Source organism: Polypterus senegalus, chromosome 1 (assembly GCF_016835505.1).
Source record: "Polypterus senegalus isolate Bchr_013 chromosome 1, ASM1683550v1, whole genome shotgun sequence".
Lineage (NCBI taxonomy): Eukaryota > Metazoa > Chordata > Cladistia > Polypteriformes > Polypteridae > Polypterus > Polypterus senegalus.
The window spans coordinates 147,064,252-147,083,781 of NC_053154.1; the positions used below are offsets into that span (position 1 = coordinate 147,064,252).

The window sequence follows — 19,530 nt, forward strand, 5'->3', positions numbered from 1 at the left end:
TGTTGGTGAGTAACCATAATTAATTTTCTACTTACAGTACTTAGTACATGTACGTACGTTTAGTGTCACTGTACACACATTTACTGTAAACTATTTTTCTTGCATTGTACGTATTTATTGCTGGTGGCCTGTCTATAACAATGGCTGTAACATATGTGATATCGGAGACATACGATATCTTTAAAATACTATTTAGGTTTTACTGTATATAAACAGTGTGTTTATATACATAATTTAAATGAATCTTACCTAATATCTAAGAGAATACAAAGGGATTATGCTGTATAACTCTGCGGGGAATATTTATAAACAGTGTGGGAGTGTTTATAAGGGCTTAAAATATATAAAAAATAACCATACAAACATATGGTTTCTACTTTATGGATTTTCACCTATCGCGGGGGGGGTCTGGAACACAACCCCCACGATCGAGGAGGGATTACTGTACTTGGTTTTAAGGCATGATTTTTTGTTTTTTGTACTACTATACCATACTACCACAGGGCTCTAGAGTGCGATCAATTTGGTCGCACGTGCGACCTAATATCTCAATGGTGCGACTAAAAAAAATCAAAGGTTGCACCGGTGCGACCAGCCATTCGAGGGGGAAAAAAAACGAAACTCCGTGACTCTTAAAGTCTCCCTGTTGTTCAACAACAGACACACATTAGGCCCATATCGCCATATCGTGGTCTAAACCAATCAGAGATAGTGAAGGCGGACCTTAGAAAAAAGTTAGGCGCACCAGTGCAAAAAGTTAGTCTAGAGCCCTGTACCATATAACAGTATTTCTCTCTCTATGATTTAAATTAATAGGAAATCATACCTCTACAGCTTAAATCTATCACAGCTAATAAGAAAACCTCTGTTCCAAATCTTTATAATTTATAAAGAGTGATTCAAGCTTCTCTGCAATCCCAACAAAAAAAGACTGGGAATACTGCGATATAGAACACACACTTGCACATTGTTTAAATTTAGATTTCGTTAAGTCCTTGTGATGTAAGCTCTTGCGTTTGGTGTAGGTCTGCCAACCAACAACTAATATTACAATATATACAGCTGTGCTTGAAAGTTTGTGAACCTTTTAGAATTTTCTATATTTCTGCATAAATATGACCTAAATCATCAGATTTTCACTTAAGTCCTAAAAACAGATAAATAGAAACCAGTTAAACAAATGGGACAAATTATACTTGGTCATTTATTTACTGTATTAAGGAAAATGATCAAATATTACATATTTGTGAGTGGCAAAAGTATGTGAACCTTTGCTTTCAGTATTTGGTGTGACCCCACTTTCCAGCAATAACTGCAACTAAACGTTTCCGGTAACTTTTGATCATTCTTGCACACAGGCTTGGAGGAAGTTTAGCCCATTCCTCCGTACGGAACAGCTTCAACTCTGGGATGTTGGTGGGTTTCCTCACATTAACGGCTCGCTTCTGGTCCTTCCAAAACATTTCAATTGGATTAAGGTCAGGACATTGACTTGGCCATTCCAAAACATTAACTTTATTCTTCTTTAACCATTCTTTGGTAGAACGACTTGTGTGCTTAGTATTGTTGTCTTGCTGCATGACTCACCTTCTCTCGAGATTCAGTTCATGGACAGACCTGACATTTTCCTTTAGAATTCTCTGATATAATTCAGAATTCATTGTTCCATCAATGAAGGCAAGCCATCCTGGCCCAGATGCAGCAAAACAGGCGCAAACCATGATGCTACCACCACCATATTTCACAGATGGGATAAGGTTCTTATGCTGGAATGCACGGTTTCCCTTTCTCCAAATAGAACGCTTTTCTCATTTAAACCAAAAAGTTCTGTTTTGGTCTCATTCGTCCACAAAACATTCTTCCAATAGCCTTCTGGTTTGTCCATGTGATCTTTAGCAAAGTGCAGACGAGCAGCAATGTTTTTTTTTGAGAGCAGTGGCTTTCTCCTTGCAACCCTGCCATGCACACCATTGTTGTTCAGTGTTCTCCTGATGATGGTCTCATAAACATGAGCATTAGCCAATGTGAGAGAGGCCTTGAGTTGCTTAGAAGTTACCCTGGGGTCCTTTGTGACCTCGCCGACTATTACATGCCTTACTCTTGGACTGATCTTTGTTGGTCGACCACTCCTGGGGAGGGTAACAATGGTCTTGAATTTCCTCCATTTTTACACAATCTGTCTGAATGTGAATTGGTGGAGTCAAAACTCTTTAGAGATGGGTTTGTAACCTTTTCCAGCCTGATGAGCATCAACAACTCTTTTTCTGAGGTCCTCAGAAATCTCCTGTGTTTGTGCTATGATACACTTCCACAAACATGTGTTGTGAATAGCAGACTTTGATAGATCCTTGTTCTTTAAATAACACATGGTGCCCACTCACACCTGATTGTCATCACATTGATTGAAAACACCTGACTCCAATTTCACCTTCAAACTAACTGATAATCCTAGATGTTCACATACTTTTGACACTCACAAATATGTAACACTCGATCATTTTCCACAATAAATAAATGACAAAGTATAATATTTTTGTCTCATTTGTTTAACTGGTTTCTCTTTGTCAGCTTTTAGGACTTGAGAGAAAATCTGATGATGTTTTAGGTCATATTTATGCAGAAATATAGAAAATTGTAATGGGCTCACAAACTTTCAAGCACAATTGTATTATATAAAACTTTTCCAAAATTCTTAGATCAACATAAACCTTGATTGTCATAAGGTACTTTAAGATCATTAACATGCTATTTTTATAATAAGCTTTCATAAATAGGAACATTTTTGAACACCTGTTTAACTCAAATAATATTAAACAATTCCATGTAAATTAAATGTGGAATTAAAAAAAAAAATACAGTGATGCTTTACATTTCTTTTTCTTTTAATAAAGATCAGACGTTTGTTATTTGCTTGCTGTTTTCATTGTAATGAGGAGATAAGCTCTGGCCAATCAGGGTAGGTAAAAAGTAAAAAGCAGCCAAATTTGATAATTTGATTTTTTTTTTTTGCTTCTCCATTTTCTACTTCATTAAATTTTATGAATTCTAAATTTAGTAAAAATTAACCTTCAAAACCCACCTGTTAGTTGTAGTTTCAGACAGCCCTATTTTGGAGTGGGCCGGAGTACTTAATATGAAATAAAAATTAGGTACTTCATTTGTAGTAACACTGTCAAAACCAACATTAACTCAACTCAATGACAAACATGGATAGAGCATGTACAATAGGAATCTTTGCATTTTTGCCAACATTTGCATAGTACCATCTGTTTGAATAAGTATTAAACACAAACTAATAAAACTCACAAAAACTTTACACACTGCCTCAGATGTGCTGCAAATGTTTGCACTGCTGCAAAGATTGATATGTCCATATTAAGCACAAAAACCATAATGTGTATGGATGATATGGAAATCACAAAAATACTTCTATATGTAGTTTTACTAAAGATATACAATACAATCTATGAGCTAAATATACCACTAAAGTAATTGCTCCCCTTCAGCATTCAGTATTTAAGAATTTATAAGAATAACTGAATGAAAAGGGCAGCATGCTAAAGAACGTAAACAAAAGAATAAGAAGAATAAGGACCAGAGAATACGCTTCCTAGGACTTAAAAACTACTGTGCTTTCCTTAGGATATGTCACTGGCAAAAGTTGATTCTAAATGGTATGGACTGTTATATTTTATGAGGAAGAAATTGGGCAACTAGTCTGTTTTTAACTGAGGAAATAGACAATTAGTAAGATTATTGTTAATTACTAGTGCAGAAATTGATGAATATTGATGAAAATACACAGGAAAAAAATTTTGCATAAATTTCCTACCAACAATAATGACGACCGGTGAATAAAAACTACAAATATATATAATATCTAACTGCTTTTGCTGCTTTGTGAATTAAAAACTACAGATTAAATCACGACGTGTCTAACGTGCAGCTCCACTAGGCTCATGTAACACTAACCCTGGTCAGCAACACAGATTGAAGCATAATTTTAAGCTAAGTTTAGTATGCCAGAATGTAGAATAAGATAAATATAGTATCATTTGTAAAACAATTTAGTGGAGACATTTATGTTTGAACACACTAGTAACATTAATCAAATTACACAATTTGAAAATGATAAAATCTACGTGGCAAACAAAACATCAAAATCCTGGAACCAAACTCACTTGCTAGTTTAGCCTGAAGTCCAGAAGGCCCAGGTTTAGATGGCTCCGATTTGGAAGACCCTGGCAGAGACAGTTTTGGTTTTGGCAGGCTAACTTTAGGGCTGAAACGGGCAGCCCACTCAAATTTAGAGGATCCAGCAGATTTGTTCTGCTCTTTGTCACGGCTACACCTACGAGGGCTAGGGCTGGAGGCAGAGCGGGAACGCCGTGCTTTATTCTGGTCTTTTCCTTGTTTCACACGGGCACCCTGAGGTATGGTGGTAGAGGTTGCAGTGGAGGATGAAGAGGATGTAGAAGCTGAAGAGGGCGAATCTGTAACAGTGCTACACCCAGCTTTGGCTGATGTCGCTGATTTAGAAGCCAGCTTGGTGGGTTTTACAGACCTCTCCTCAGCACAGGCTGTTTGACAACCAGGACCACTATTTGAATTTGAGGAAATCTCAGTCTTTTTCCGTTTTTGAGTAGGGGAGCCCCCACCAGCCCCACTCTTTCTGTTATAAGTCTTGCTTGTCAATGCTGACTCGTCAGGTGTCTTTTGCTGGTCTTGAGTCAATTGTCGTTTCTTAGACTTGGACTGAACTCTTTTTGATTCCAAAGGGTTTTCAGCAGTTTGAAGTGCTTTTGTTTTTTTTGCAGGGCTGGGAAAGAATGTGCTGCTAAACTCGGGGCTTGAACTCCGCTTAAATGCTCGGGAGCTATCTCTCTTTGACGGGTGCCCCGTTTTGTCTCTCTCTGAAGTACTTGCTGTCTCTGGTTCCTCTTGCTGCAGTAACAAGGACGATGAAGAAATGCAGCTTCTAGAAACAGAAAGAGAGATATTCAAAAAGATTCAACAGAAAAAATAACTACAGTACCATAAACATTCCTGGAAGATCTACATTTGCAAATGTATTTCCTACATTTAGAAAGCAAATGAAGAAATTACTGCAATGTAATCACGTATCTTTAAAAAATGTGCAAATGAGCTGTACCTTCTAGAGCTGTGTCCTCTGGATTGCCCAGAGGCAGTGATGGACTGCACTTTTGATGCCTTAGAAAAAAGTCTTCTATTCTCAGGAGGAGAAATTGCTTTTTGTTTTGCCTGATCTGAATGTAACCTATAAGGTTGAAAATTAAACAGCATGTGATTTGGTGGGGGAAGGGGAAGAAAGAGAAGTGAATCTCAACAGGTACAGAAAGAAAGAGAAAGAGATAAATTAACAGCACAAAAGTCAAAGTTTGGACCTACAAAGTCAAATTTAACTTGCACTTAGTACTCTTGAAGCTGTACTGTATAAGAATCCTTTGCTTAAAATAATAAAAAATAGATAGTAATCACTATCATTACTAAAAGATCCAGAGTTTGCAAATTAATGTTTTACAACATTTAACTAAATTCTACTTTCACAATCAGCTAAACAAACCACTGAAATGTAAATGAATTTAAGTTTAAAAATAAATAAAAAAATAAATATACTAACAGCGGTCATTATGTTGAACTTAAATATTTATTAGTCAAGTCCAACTTGACAAGCTTTTTATAGGGTACTTGTGATACCACTGTTCTATAAACACACAAATGCTTTTCCCACAACCCATTTTTTTTCTAATGCTAATTTTAATGTGTCAAAAACGTAGAAAAATTCATTAAATTCTTTAAAGATTTTTAGACAAACGTTTAAGCACATCAAAACATTCAATTGTGTTTTTCCAAACTACTTTAATTTGTTTACATTTCAGTCTATATATTTTATCTTTCATCATACTACTCTTTATTTAGTATTTTTTTTCCCCAATCGCAACATAATTAAAATCACAGTTCCATCCACATTATCAAATTAACTTAAATGGGCACTAGCCTTGTAGAATAATTATTATATCACTGTATACAGTAGACCCCTGAAAAGTCGCAGTTCAGAGTTTGCGGCCAAAGTCATTTGCGGATTTTTCCTTAGAACCTAACTAATAACTGATATTGGAAACCCCAAATACCCTCCGCAATTTTTATTCCTTTTTTCGTGGCAATACTGTACTGTAGAAAGAACAGGAAGCGACTGTAGAGAAAACCATGGCTTGGGATTGTGAAAATAGCCAATAGAATTTGAAACTGCAACTCCCAGCAGTCTCTGTAGTGGCTGTGATTGGTCTTCTGCTGAGGGTGCTGGGGCAGTTGAGGTCCAAGGATATCAGGGCAGCTTTTAAAAAGGGGGCCAGTGACAAAAAGCAAAAATAAAAAAGTTTTTGTAATTTATGTTTCAAGTTCGTCTGTCTGTCTGCCTTCTGTTGGGTTACCTGTACTTATTCATTTTGTCCTGGATCATTTCGTGCATCTGGATTGTCTGCCATCTGCCTGTGTACATGAGGACTGTAAGTGGATTCATGGCCATCCTACAAAAGAAAGGAGCACTCCTGGACTCGTCCACCCGTCTTCATCATTTCAGGATCTACTGGTAGGTCCACCCGTCTTCATCATTTCAGGATCTACTGGTAGGACTATCTGTACATTCCCATTGAACGTGTGGATCTCTGGACTATCTATTTTCATCATTACATTTCATCCATTTCCAATCTTCATGAACTTTTTCCTGATTTACTGTGTGTTTTGTTTGTGCTTTGTTGTATTTAATGTGTAATCACTGTAAGGGGAACACGGTGGTATCGTTTTCTTATTTCATTTGTATTCATTACATGTTTAATTTGCTGTTGGATTACCGGTTTGCTTTGTTTTTGCCTCTGTTTGTGAGTGCGTGTGGGTCAGGTCAAGGCTGGGAGCGTCCCTGGAATCTCCACCATAAAAATAAATAAATCACTGTCTTCTCGATGGTGTGAATCTTAGCGGCGAAAGCACCCCTAGAAGACACAGATGCTCCTCAAATACCCACTCTTAAAAAACGCTGATATATTACCTTCACATTGCTCCCTTACTTGCGGCTGCTCTGTTGTGTAATATGCCTAACGCACTATGCTTACTTAAAAGCCTGAACAGCACTTGTCCTTTTTGGCGGATTGCTTTGTTTCTCTCTAACCCCCCCAACCCCGACATTTTATCCTCCTGTTGGGGGGTGGGGGGTGTGTTCCCAAATGTTGTCTATTTTTTAATCAATAACTAACTGCATACTGAGCTACTTTTACTTCTGAAAGAAAAATGCTTGTTTTAAGTGTTTGAATAAAGTCCCTGTCTCTACAATCTCCTGTGTTTCTGTGACCCAAGCGTGACACCCTGCAATACTGCAGTCTCACTGTCCCTGGGATTGAGCCGCTGCACTAGAGTAGCCTGCAAGCATGAATGCAGCCAGTTCAAGCACAGTTGGCTCAAGGATTTACTGAGTTTCATCCATGGCATGAGTTGCACTTTTTACATATTGTTCCAGTAGTTTTTTAAAATAGATTTTACAGTTCATTAGCAGTGTGTAAAATGATCACTGTTGCAGTAATTGTGATGCTCTTTGCATGAAAAAAAATGTGCTCCATTAAAATTTCACTTTTTCCTTTGTGAATTGTGACGTTTACTTAAAGTGCAGCAAAAATGTATGTGTCGTCCAGGGATGCATTAACCCCCAAGTATGTGGCAATTAAAGGGTTAAAGCCCCAAGATGCCGCCAAAACAAGCTGCACCATCTAATGCTTATGGCAATGAAAACGCCCTTGCATGAATTACAGTACATATATCGGTAACATCTGTATTTTACATTCTAGCACTGCGGGAGACATAGTAGTACAGTATATAGGTTTACCTTTACATTCTTTATTTTTAGGTAATGTATTAAGCTGAGTTTGAAATTAAAGTGTTTTGGGGGCATATTTAGGGTTTAAGCTATGAAAATAGACATTTTTGTTAACCACATCCAAAATTCGTGGTTTTTCACAATTCGCGGGTGCTTTAGGAACAAAACCGCAGTGAATTTTGGGGGTGTACTGTACATAGCTGACGTCTTTATTCTAGCAGACTTAATTGTACTGCCATTTTTTTTTAAACAAATGAAGCAAGTTAACCTAGGACTTAGACTAACACTGTGCAATAAAATTGGCTGGCAAGAATCCCACCAAAGTCCTGTTGCTACCTAGACAGACTTTAAAAACCTTGAATAGATCTAAAATGTACTTAGTAAATGTCTGGGAGGTCATCTGACGCGAGTTGGGCTGCCATTGAAAATAAATACAAGTAAACACAAAGAAAAAAACATTGTTTCACTCTGGGTGATGAGACTATCATTTTGCCTTTGGACAGACATTTAAACATACTAAATACATTTAAAGTAATTTATTACTTTTTTGCTCATCCTGACATCTTATGAAAGTTCTGAACTCAAAAGGTGTGTAATATTGGTAGTAATATGAAGATCAGATTAATGTATGGTAATTGTTTGACAAGTGTAGCACTTTCACATAGCTCAAGATCACAAACACTTTCCTAAAGTTTATTTGGCGAATACAAACAAACTAGTAAAACCTACTCACCTTGATTCTGTAAAGTGTGATGTAAAACACCACAATAAACAGTATTAATCCTCAATGTGTCTTAATTAATGTTAACTTCACTTATTCATGATACAGGCTGTCAAGAGTACAACATTGACATCTTTTAAGATTTTTCCTGTCTTAAAATATAAAATTTGGGAAAGGAGCTTGCAAAAAAGTAAAATGAATTTAAGAAGTATACAGTCCCTGACAAAAGTCTTGTCACTTGTGTACAAATTGACCTGACGTGCCGCTAAAATATATTTCTAATCAAGATTTTGTTACAAGAAATGGGTCATTTCAATCTCATCAGCTTTTGTAATAATGTTTCAGTGCAAAACGAAACTGACAAAAAGTATTCTAATATTCACAGCTTGGTAAAGCCCATTGAGTCAATTTTTGGCAAGACATAAGTGTTGTCGCCTTGTCATATGAGTGTCACCTGTGACTAATAATGGATCAATTAGGTCTCAGGTGTGCATAAAAAGAACCCCAGTACACTAGACCTTCACATCAACTGCAACTAGACCTCTGCAAACATGCCTAAGATTCACCCTGAGACTAAAGTGTTGATTATCAAGAGGCTGAAGACCAAATCCACTGCTGATGTGGCAAACACCTTCAATGTGTCTCAGAGTCAAGTTCAGAGGATAAAAAAAAAGATTTGAAGAGACTGGAGATGTTTTTGACAAGTCCAGGTCAGGAAGACCCCGCAAGACAACTGCTCGAGAGGACCGTTTGTTGGCTCGAAAATCCAAGGCCAGTCCATTTTCCACTGCAGCAGAGCTCCGAGAGACCTGGTCACCTTAAGTCCCTGTGTCAACCAGAACAGTTTGTCGGATTCTGTCTCGAAATGGCCTCCGTGGTCGAATCAGTGCCCATAAGCCAGCACTAAACAAAAGACAATTGAAAAACCATGTGGCATTTGCCAAGGCCCACAACCTGCTAAAAAGGATGGACACTGGGAAAGTGGCAGAAGGTGGATTTTTCAGATGAATCTTCTGTTGAATTACACCACAGTCACCGCAAATATTGCAGGAGACCTACTGGAACCCGCATGGAGCCGAGATTTAGCCAGAAAACAGTGAAGTTTGGTGGAGGCAAAATCATGGTCTGGAGTTACATCCAGTATGGGGGTATATGAGAGATGAGCAGGGTGGAAGGCAACATCAATAGTCTAAAATACCAAGAAATCTTAGCTACCTCTTATTTTCCCAACCATAAAAAAGGGCAAATTCTGCAGCAGGATGGTGCTCCATCACATACTTCCATCTCCACATCAAAGTTCCTTAAAGCGAAGAAGATCAAGATGCTCCAGGATTGGCCAGCCCAGTCACCAGACATGAACATTATTGAGCATATGTGGGGTAGGATGAAAGAGGAAGCATGGAAGACAAAACCAAAGAATATTGATGAACTCTGGGAGGCATGCAAGACTGTTTTCTTTGCTATTCCTGATGACTTCATTAATAAATTGTATGAATCCTTGCCAAACCGCATGGATGCTTTCCTTCAAGCTCATGGAAGTCATACAAGATACTAAATTTGGATCTCACAGCACCACTACTTAATTTGCGGACATATTTTTGGATTTGTAGTAAAGTTGTTCATTTTCTGTATAGGCGACAAAACTTTTGTCTTGCCCAGATTTGACCTTTCTGTCTTGATTAAATGATAAATCTTTTTTCAGTGAAACTAATTTATTTCAGTGCATTAAACATCATTTGGGAGGGCTTTAGCTTTTCATATGAGCTATTTCTAACACCAGTTGATTAATTAAAAGTTAGGTTAATAGCAGGAGTTTCTACAAAATAGAGAAGTGACAAGACTTTTGTCAGGGACTGTTTTACTGTGTTTTGATCCATATTTAGTTTTAAATGATTCAAAATGCATCAGGAGGGATTTTACCCAAAGTATTTGGCTAATTTCTTTCAAACACTCATATGCTAAAATACATTAAGATACAGAACATTTAAAATTATTAAAATGCATGATTACTCTCCTTATACAGTCCAGTGTGTCCAGTTCTGCAAATCATTTTTTAGAGGAAAACATCTTGATTATATTTTCAGAAAAATTTCAAGTTAAAAATTTACCTGACCTTTGAAACTATCACGATCTTAGTTAAGAGTGAAAACCTTGAGCACACTTGGGAGAAGACTTCTTAGCAGCATTTATAACAGGGCAGGGCTCCACACAAAATTTCACCTCAAAGAGCCAGTGGCTCCTTAAAAGAAAAAAATTAGGAGCCAATACCTTTGATTTAGGTGACAAATAATCAAATGTGTAAAATATTAATCTTTCAGTCTCTTGCCTTTCTAACCTACATGTATGTGTGCCTAATTTAATAACATTCACACTATGTACAGTTATTAAGAAGTGTATTTTATTCAGTCTCCAAGTATGTGTCACTGAATATCAGTGTCGTGGGCCATCCAGTGTAATTTGGTCTTTTCCTCTTGGTTGAGGTGAGCCAGCAACCTTTTAAAAATACATTTTGAAGAATTGTATCTGTCCAGTGTTCATTTTATAAGCAGAAGACAGGCAGCTGAGCTCCAGCTGAGGAAACAGTTGTCTCTTTCAGTTGATAGCACAAATGGGCACAGAGTAACTGCCAATAGATTATTTTACAATAGTTTCACTCAAAGCTAACTGTCCAGTTTTCAGCTGTGGAAAGGACAGTCCCCTCCAGTGGATGGGATGGAGAGGCATACTAAATATGAAAACTGCCTAAAGACTTATAACATACATTTTGGACAATTGTAGCTATACAGTATTCATTTCACAAACAGCGTTCAGGGGCACACATTTCTACAGCAAAGTATCTGCTGTGGAAAGAACTTTCCTCGAATAGGGGAAGGGATGGAAGGGCAGAGTAGATGTGAACATGCTATAGAAGACTGCCCGATAGGCTTATTAAACTACCCAATGTTCATTTGGCAAGGGGTGACAGCAGACAGATTTCCATTGAATTCTTGCTACAAGGTTTTTTTTTTTTGTTTTTTTTTAAATACTTAGTCAATTTTAATATGCCACGATGAGCTGTGCATGAATTCCACAGGAAAAAGATTTTTCTAGGATAATGACATCTACTGTGAAAATGACATCCTCCCCTAATGTAAAGGGGTGGTCATGACAGGAAATTCCTTTTCTTTGATAGAACTATTTAATCCACACAGTTTTAATCACTCGTATGACAGATTAAATTTGCGTTCTGCAACAAAACCTGCTCCATTGAAATGTTTTATTTCTCTCTTTTTTAATTCTCTTTTTTCCACTAGGAAAAAAACTACCAAGTAAATATTTAAGAGCAAGGCACCATGTATAGCATGAAAGTGGATTAGCACATTTATTTTAACAATTTGTCTTTTAAATGTCTTTGTCAGAGTTCTTGGGTGTCAACTAAGTATGCTTGGATCAATAGGAGCACTGATCGAAATCAACCAATTTTCACCAAAAAATAAAAATTTGTGAGGGGTCTCCCTTAGAGACTTTCTTATATACTCAGATATGGGGATAGATATTCGAGGAGTAAACCACAAGATAATGATGATTATATTTTTATATTATGTACATTAAAGAACAATCAACAACAAACCAAATTAATATATTGAATAATTATAAAAGTATAGTTGAATAAATTGGACTCTGTTGCTGCATGAATAAAAGCGCAAGGTATTACAGTCGTTGAGCAAGCAAGTTTTTTTTTCTTTTGCAACGAACTTCCTGCAGTGTAAAGAAAGAGAAGGGCATGAAAGCTTAATTTATCAGTGAACGAGAGGTGAATTGTTAAATGTTTACGTTAAAGAAAGTGGAGTAATAAACCAAAAAAACTAATTGGAGAAGTCATCCTGTGAAAATTAACAAACAGCAAGAAAAGCTACTTGAAAAGCTACTTAACTGTAAAAAGAATGATGAATTTGAAACTGCTGCTTAGTAAATAGGCTTTTTTATTTGCACTGTGTTCATTATTTGTTGCTGTGTGTCATGCAGTATAAAATTTGGTAAGAAACGAGTACTACATAATTAGATTTTTATTTTATTTGGTATACGTTGTTCATCTCCAAACTGTCTTTTTGCATGACCTTTGGTAATCCATATTTTATTTGAATATAAATTTCAAGCAAGCAACAGCATATGAGTCATTATGCTTTAAAGACAAACTGTGATCTAAAGTAAACAAAACAAAAATATTGATATTCACAAAAACAAGAGTACTACTATTTCTGCGTGTGTGTCGTTTGTTGGTATTGTATTACATATATACACATATATACACACATATATACATTAATATATATACACACACATATATATATACACATATACATATACAAATATGTATATATACATATATATATATACAAATAAATATATATATATATATATATACAAATATGTATATATATATATATATACACAAATATATATATATATATATATATATATATATATATATATATATACACACACACACACATATGCCTCACAAAAAAAAAAAAAAAAAAACGTATTTCATTAGAATGTATGTGTACAGCACCAATGTAGTACATCAGAGAGAGCTGAATAATGATGCAGAGGGTATTCCAAAACTACTCTTTACTTCACTGCACTGTGTATTTTAAGAACTTGGATTCTTGTAATTATTAAGGTACTAGCTGAAATACCCAGCGTTGCTCGGGAAAGAAAAAGTTTTGTTGTTTTTTTTTTTTGTTTGAGAAAAGCATTAAAAAAAAAAACACAACTTTATAAAAAAAAAAAAATTAACCAACAATAAACCTGGGTTTGCTTCCTGGGTCCTCCCTGAATGGAGTTTGCATGTTCTCCCCATGTCTGCATGGGTTTTCCTGCGGTGGGCTGGTCCCCTGCGCGGGGTTGGTTTCCTACCTTGCACCCTGTGTTGGCTGGGATTGGCTCCAGCAGACCCCCGTGACCCTGTAGTTAGGATATAGCGGGTTGGATAATGGATGGATGGATAAAGACTCACTAATGTGCTTGTCTTGTGGTGTTGTATGTATGTAATCATCCAGTTGACGCTCTTAACCGGCCAACTATATTTAATTTGAAAAGCAACAGGGGCATGATGGTGCTCAAACATAAAGAATGCTGGCAGTCACCTCCAGTTCACCCTCGAGTTTTTTTTTAATCGTTTCAGAAAAACTAATTAATAAACACAATGTTAAAAATAAAAATAAATTAAGAAACAAAGACTCACTAATGTCCTTGTCTTGAGGTCTTTGATGTATGTTATCATCTAGTTGACGCTTGGAACTGGCCAACTCTATTTAATTTGAATACCAATACCAATGCTGGCAGTCATCTGGTATGTACAGCACGGGATCCTAGAAAGTATTTAAAATAATTCAGAACAACTCTGGGCATCTCTCTGCTATAAGGATTCATGTTGCCGAAGTGCTCGCATCATTTGTGCATTATCAGCTAAGTGACTGTCTTTCGTAGGAGGTTTCCATTTGCTGGTGTACTGGCCTCGCTTGCGTATCCTCGGAGCTGGAGTCCTCACCCCGACTCTACGTCTCACTTCCAGGTCGGACAGACACACACACTTCCACACGTAGAACTCTATTTAATTTCAAAAGCAACAGAGGCGCAGTGGCACTCAAACAAAGAATGCTGGCAGTCGCATCCAGTTCACGCTCTGGTGGTCGTTCCAAGTGTCAACTGGATGATAACATGCATACAAGACCACAGGATCACCCTTCCCCACGCCCCCCACATAACCCAGAAGGGAGTGGGTTACAGCTGATTTCACCCTACAGTATTTTTAGTCAACCAATGAGGAACATGCGTGCCAAGTTTCATGAAAATCGCTCCAGCCGTTCGGATGTGATACTGGAACATACATACACACATTGACTTTCATATATATACTAGCAAAATACCCACGCTTCGCAGCGGAGAAGTAGTGTGTTAAAGAAGAAATGAAAAAGAAAAGGAAACATTTTAAAAATAACGTAACATGATTGTCAATGTAATTGTTTTGTCACTGTTATGAGTGTTGCTGTTATCAAGGATTTGATTATCATTATTTCTTTGAATCAGGTTTGTATTTGAAGGATGTGTTATGTTCAAGTTACGTTCCCTGTTTGGCAACCGTTGTAAAGATAACAGGTTTCATTCATCGAAGATGTTCACTACCCAAATAGGTACTCGTGAATCTAAGATATTTAACAGGTATTCCCGGTATTAAGTTGTAGATTTACCTGCGAATATTTAGCGGCAGCGTATCTATTCTTCTATTCTAACTTAATTTAAACTTAAGCTTTTCTATTGACATGTCTACAAAGGCGTGTTCAGCTTCAGAGGGTTGTTGACCCCCTGCAATGACCCTAAGAACACAGCTAAAATAACGAAGGAGTGGCTTTACAACAACTCTGTGACTGTTCTTGAATGGCCCTAACTGAAACCCAATTGAGCAACTCTGGAGAGACCTAAAAATGGCTGTCCACCAACGTTTACCATCCAAACTGACAGAACTGGAGAGGATCTGCAAGGAGGAATGGCTGAGGATCCCCAAATCCAGGTGTGAAAAACTTGTTGCATCTTTCCCAAGAAGACTCATGGCTGTATTAGCTCAAAAGGGTGCTTCTACTAAATACTGAGCAAAGAGTCTGAATACTTAGGACCATGTGATATTTCAGTTTTTCATTTTTTAATAAATCTGCAACAATTTCAAAAATTCTTTTTTTTGTTTGTCAATATGGGGTGCTGTGTGTACATTAATGAGGAAAAAAAATAATTGAAATGATTTTAGCAAATGGCTGCAATATAACAGAGTGAAAAATTGAAGGGGGTCTGAATACTTTCCGTAACCACTGTGTGTGTGTGTATATATATATATATATATATATATATATATATATATATATATATATATATATATATATAGTAAAAGGCGCTATATAGCGCCCAACCCGCACAGACCACGCAGAGGCACATGTACAAAAACACACAGGCTTTATTTTTTCTTCAGCTGTGTGAAACGTCTTCCCCGTGCCACACAGCCCAAACACAGTCCCAAAGCACAAAACAAACCACAATTCTCCACCTTGCTCCACCACTCCTCCCAGACAAGCTTCGTCTCCTTCCTCCCAACTCTGGCTCACCGAGTGGTGGTGGCTGGGCCCTTTTATAGCCCACCCGGAAACGTTCCAGGTGATTAACCACCTGGTCCTGATTGCACTTCCGGGTGGGGCTGAAAGCTCGTCCAGCCGGGGTGTGGGAAGCAGGCAGCTCCCCCTAGCGGCCACGCCGGGCCCCAACCAAACTGTGGAGGACCCCAGCTCCCATGGAGCCCTGCGGGCGGTGGGGAGTCACCGTCGGCCAGGGAGGTTGCCACCAAATGTCCCGGGGGAGGTATTGGACTGCCTATGGCGGCTCCCCCGGAACATAAGTAGCAGGGGCGTCCCTGCCAGGCATGGGACCCGGCTGTCTCTCTCTCTCTATATATATATATATACATATACACTCAGCAAAAAAAGCAGCAAAAAAAGAAACGTCCCTTTTTCAGGACTGTGTATTTCAACAATAATGTTTTAAAAATCCAAATAACTTTGCAGATCTTCATTGTAAAGGGTTTAAACAATGTTTTCAATGCATGTTCAATTAACCATAATCAATTAATTAACATGCACCTGTGGAATGGTCGTTAAGACCTTAACAGCTTACAGAAAGTAGGCATTTAAGGTCACAGTTCTAAAAACGCAGGACACTAAAGAGACTTGTCTACCGACTGTGAAAAACACCCAAAGAAAGATGCCCAGGGACCCTGCTCATCTGCGTGAACGTGCATTAGGCATGCTGCAGGGAGGCATGAGGACTGCTGATGTGGCTAGGGCAATAAATTGCCATGTCCGTACTGTGAGACGCCTAAGACAGCGCTACAGGGAGACAGGAAGGACAGCTGATCATCCTCGCAGTGGAAGAGCCCGGATATCAATTCCATTGAGCACGTCTGGGACCTGTTGGATTGCAGGGTGAGGGCTAGGGCCATTCCCCCCAGAAATGTCCAGGAACTTGCAGGTGCCTTGGTGGAAGAGTGGGGTAACATCTAACAGTAAGAACTGACAAATCTGGTCCAGTCCATGAGGAGGAGATGCACTGCAGTACTTCAAGCAGCTGGTGGCCACACCAGGTACTGACTGGTGCTTTTTGATTTTGAGCCTCCCTTCATTCAGGGACACATTGTGAAACATTTTTAGTTTATGCATTATGGTGTTGACTCTTTTAGTGTTCATACAAATATTTACACATTAAGTTTACTGAAAGTAAAAACAGTTGAAAGTCAGAGGACGTTTCTTTTATTGCTGAGTATCTCTCTCTCTCTCGATAGATAGATATATATACACACACACACACACACACACAGGTGCCGGTCGTAAAATTAGAATATCACGACAAAGTTGATTTATTTCAGTAATTCCATTCAAAAAGTGAAACTTGTATATTAGATTCATTCATTACACACAGACTGATGTATTTCAAATGTTTATTTCTTTTAATTTTGATGATTATAACTGACAACTCCCAAATTCAGTATCTCGGAAAATTAGAATATTGTGAAGAGGTTCGATATTGAAGACACCTGGTGCCACACTCTAATCGGCTAATTAACTCAAAACACCTGCAAAAGCCTTTAAATGGGCTCTCAGTCTAGTTCTGTAGGCTACATAATCATGGGGAAGACTGCTGACTTGACAATTGTCCAAAAGACGACCATTGACACCTTACACAAGGAGGGCAAGACACAAAAGGTCATTGCTAAAGAGGCTGGCTGTTCACAGAGCTCTGTGTCCAAGCACATTAATAGAGAGCCGAAGGGAAGGACAAGATGTGGCAGAAAAAAAGTGTACAAGCAATAGGGATAACCGCACCCTGGAGTGGATTGTGAAAGAAAATCCATTCAAAACTGTGGGGGAGATTCACAAAAAATGGACTGCAGCTGGAGTCAGTGCTTCAAGAACCACCACGCACAGACGTATGCAAGACATGGGTTTCAGCTGTCGCATTCCTTTTGTCAAGCCACTCTTGAACAAGAGACAGCATCAGAAGCGTCTTGCCTAGGCCAAAGACAAAAAGGACTGGACTGCTGCTGAGTGGTCCAAAGTTATGTTCTCTGATGAAAGTAAATTTTGCATTTCCTTTGGAAATCAAGGTCCCAGAGTCTGGAGGAAGAGAGGAGAGGCACAGAATCCACGTTGCTTGAGGTCCAGTGTAAAGTTTCCACAGTCAGTGATGGTTTGGGGTGCCATGTCACCTGCTGGTGTTGGTCCATTGTGTTTTCTGAGGTCCAAGGTCAACGCAGCCGTCTACCAGGAAGTTTTAGAGCACTTTATGCTTCCTGCTGCTGATGAACTTTATGGAGATGCAGATTTCATTTTCCAACAGGACCTGGCACCTGCACAAAGTGCCAAAGCTACCAGTACCTGGTTTAAGGACCATGGTATACCTGTTCATGATTGGCCAGCAAACTCGCCTGACCTTAACCCCATAGAAAATCTATGGGGTATTGTGAAGAGGAAGATGCAATACGGCAGACTCAACAATTCAGAAGAGCTGAAGGCCACTATCAGAGCAACATGGGCTCTCATAACACCTGAGCAGTGCCACAGACTGCTCAACTCCATGCCACACCGCATTGCTGCAGTAATCCAAACCAAAGGAGCCCCAACTAAATATTGAGTGCTGTACATGCTCATATTTTTCATGTTCATACCTTTCAGTCAGTTGGCCAACATTTCTAAAAATCCTTTTTTGGGACTTTCATTAGTTGTCAGTTATAATCATCAAAATTAAAAGAAATAAACATATGAAATACATCAGTCTGTGTGTAATGAATGAATCTAATATACAAGTTTCACTTTTTGAATGGAATTATTGAAATAAATCAACTTTGTCATGATATTCTAATTTTATGACCGGCACCTGTATATGTATATACAGTGGTGTGAAAAACTATTTGCCCCCGTCCTGATTTCTTATTCTTTTGCATGTTTGTCACACAAAATGTTTCTGATCATCAAACACATTTAACCATTAGTCAAATATAACACAAGTAAAAACACAAAATGCAGTTTTTAAATGATGGTTTTTATTACTTAGGGAGAAAAAATCCAAACCTACATGGCCCTGTGTGAAAAAGTAATTGCCCCCTGAACCTAATAACTGGTTGGCCACCCTTAGCAGCAATAACTGCAATCAAGCATTTGCAATAACTTGCAATGAGTCTTTTACAGTGCTCTGGAGGAATTTTGGCCCACTCATCTTTGCAGAATTGTTGTAATTCAGCTTTATTTGAGGGTTTTCTAGCATGAACCGCCTTTTTAAGGTCATGCCATAGCATCTCAATTGGATTCAGGTCAGGACTTTGACTAGGCCACTCCAAAGTCTTCATTTTGTTTTTCTTCAGCCATTCAGAGGTGGATTTGCTGGTGTGTTTTGGGTCATTGTCCTGTTGCAGCACCCAAGATCGCTTCAGCTTGAGTTGACGAACAGATGGCCGGACATTCTCCTTCAGGATTTTTAGTAGACAGTAGAATTCATGGTTCCATCTATCCCAGCAAGCCTTCCAGGTCCTGAAGCAGCAAAACAACCCCAGACCATCACACTACCACCACCATATTTTACTGTTGGTATGATGTTCTTTTTCTGAAATGCTGTGTTCCTTTTCGCCAGATGTAGCGGGACATTTGCCTTCCAAAAGTTCAACTTTTGTCTCATCAGTCCACAAGGTATTTTCCCAAAACTCTTGGCAATCATTGAGATGTTTCTTAGCAAAACTGAGACGAGCCCTAATGTTCTTTTGCTTAACAGTGGTTTGCGTCTTGGAAATCTGCCATGCAGGCCGTTTTTGCCCAGTCTCTTTCTTATGGTGGAGTCGTGAACACTGACCTTA

General features: G+C 38.3%; 1 protein-coding gene across 13 annotated transcripts in view; it reads right to left on the reverse strand.

The window, feature by feature from the left end:
* The window catches only part of trip12 (thyroid hormone receptor interactor 12), a 268,901-nt gene that overhangs the window by 174,383 nt on the left and 74,988 nt on the right, over positions 1-19,530 (reverse strand). For 8 of the 13 annotated variants that reach the window (XM_039760059.1, XM_039760049.1, XM_039760041.1 and 5 more), the window contains exons 4-5: positions 5,153-5,278; positions 4,182-4,978 (exon numbers count right to left, since the gene is read on the reverse strand). In XM_039760059.1, coding sequence (XP_039615993.1) covers positions 4,182-4,978; positions 5,153-5,278 — 923 coding nt within the window. The remainder of the gene's footprint in view (positions 1-4,181; positions 4,979-5,152; positions 5,279-19,530) is intronic. The other 5 variants (XM_039760102.1, XM_039760094.1, XM_039760085.1 and 2 more) reach the window with 1 other exon arrangement.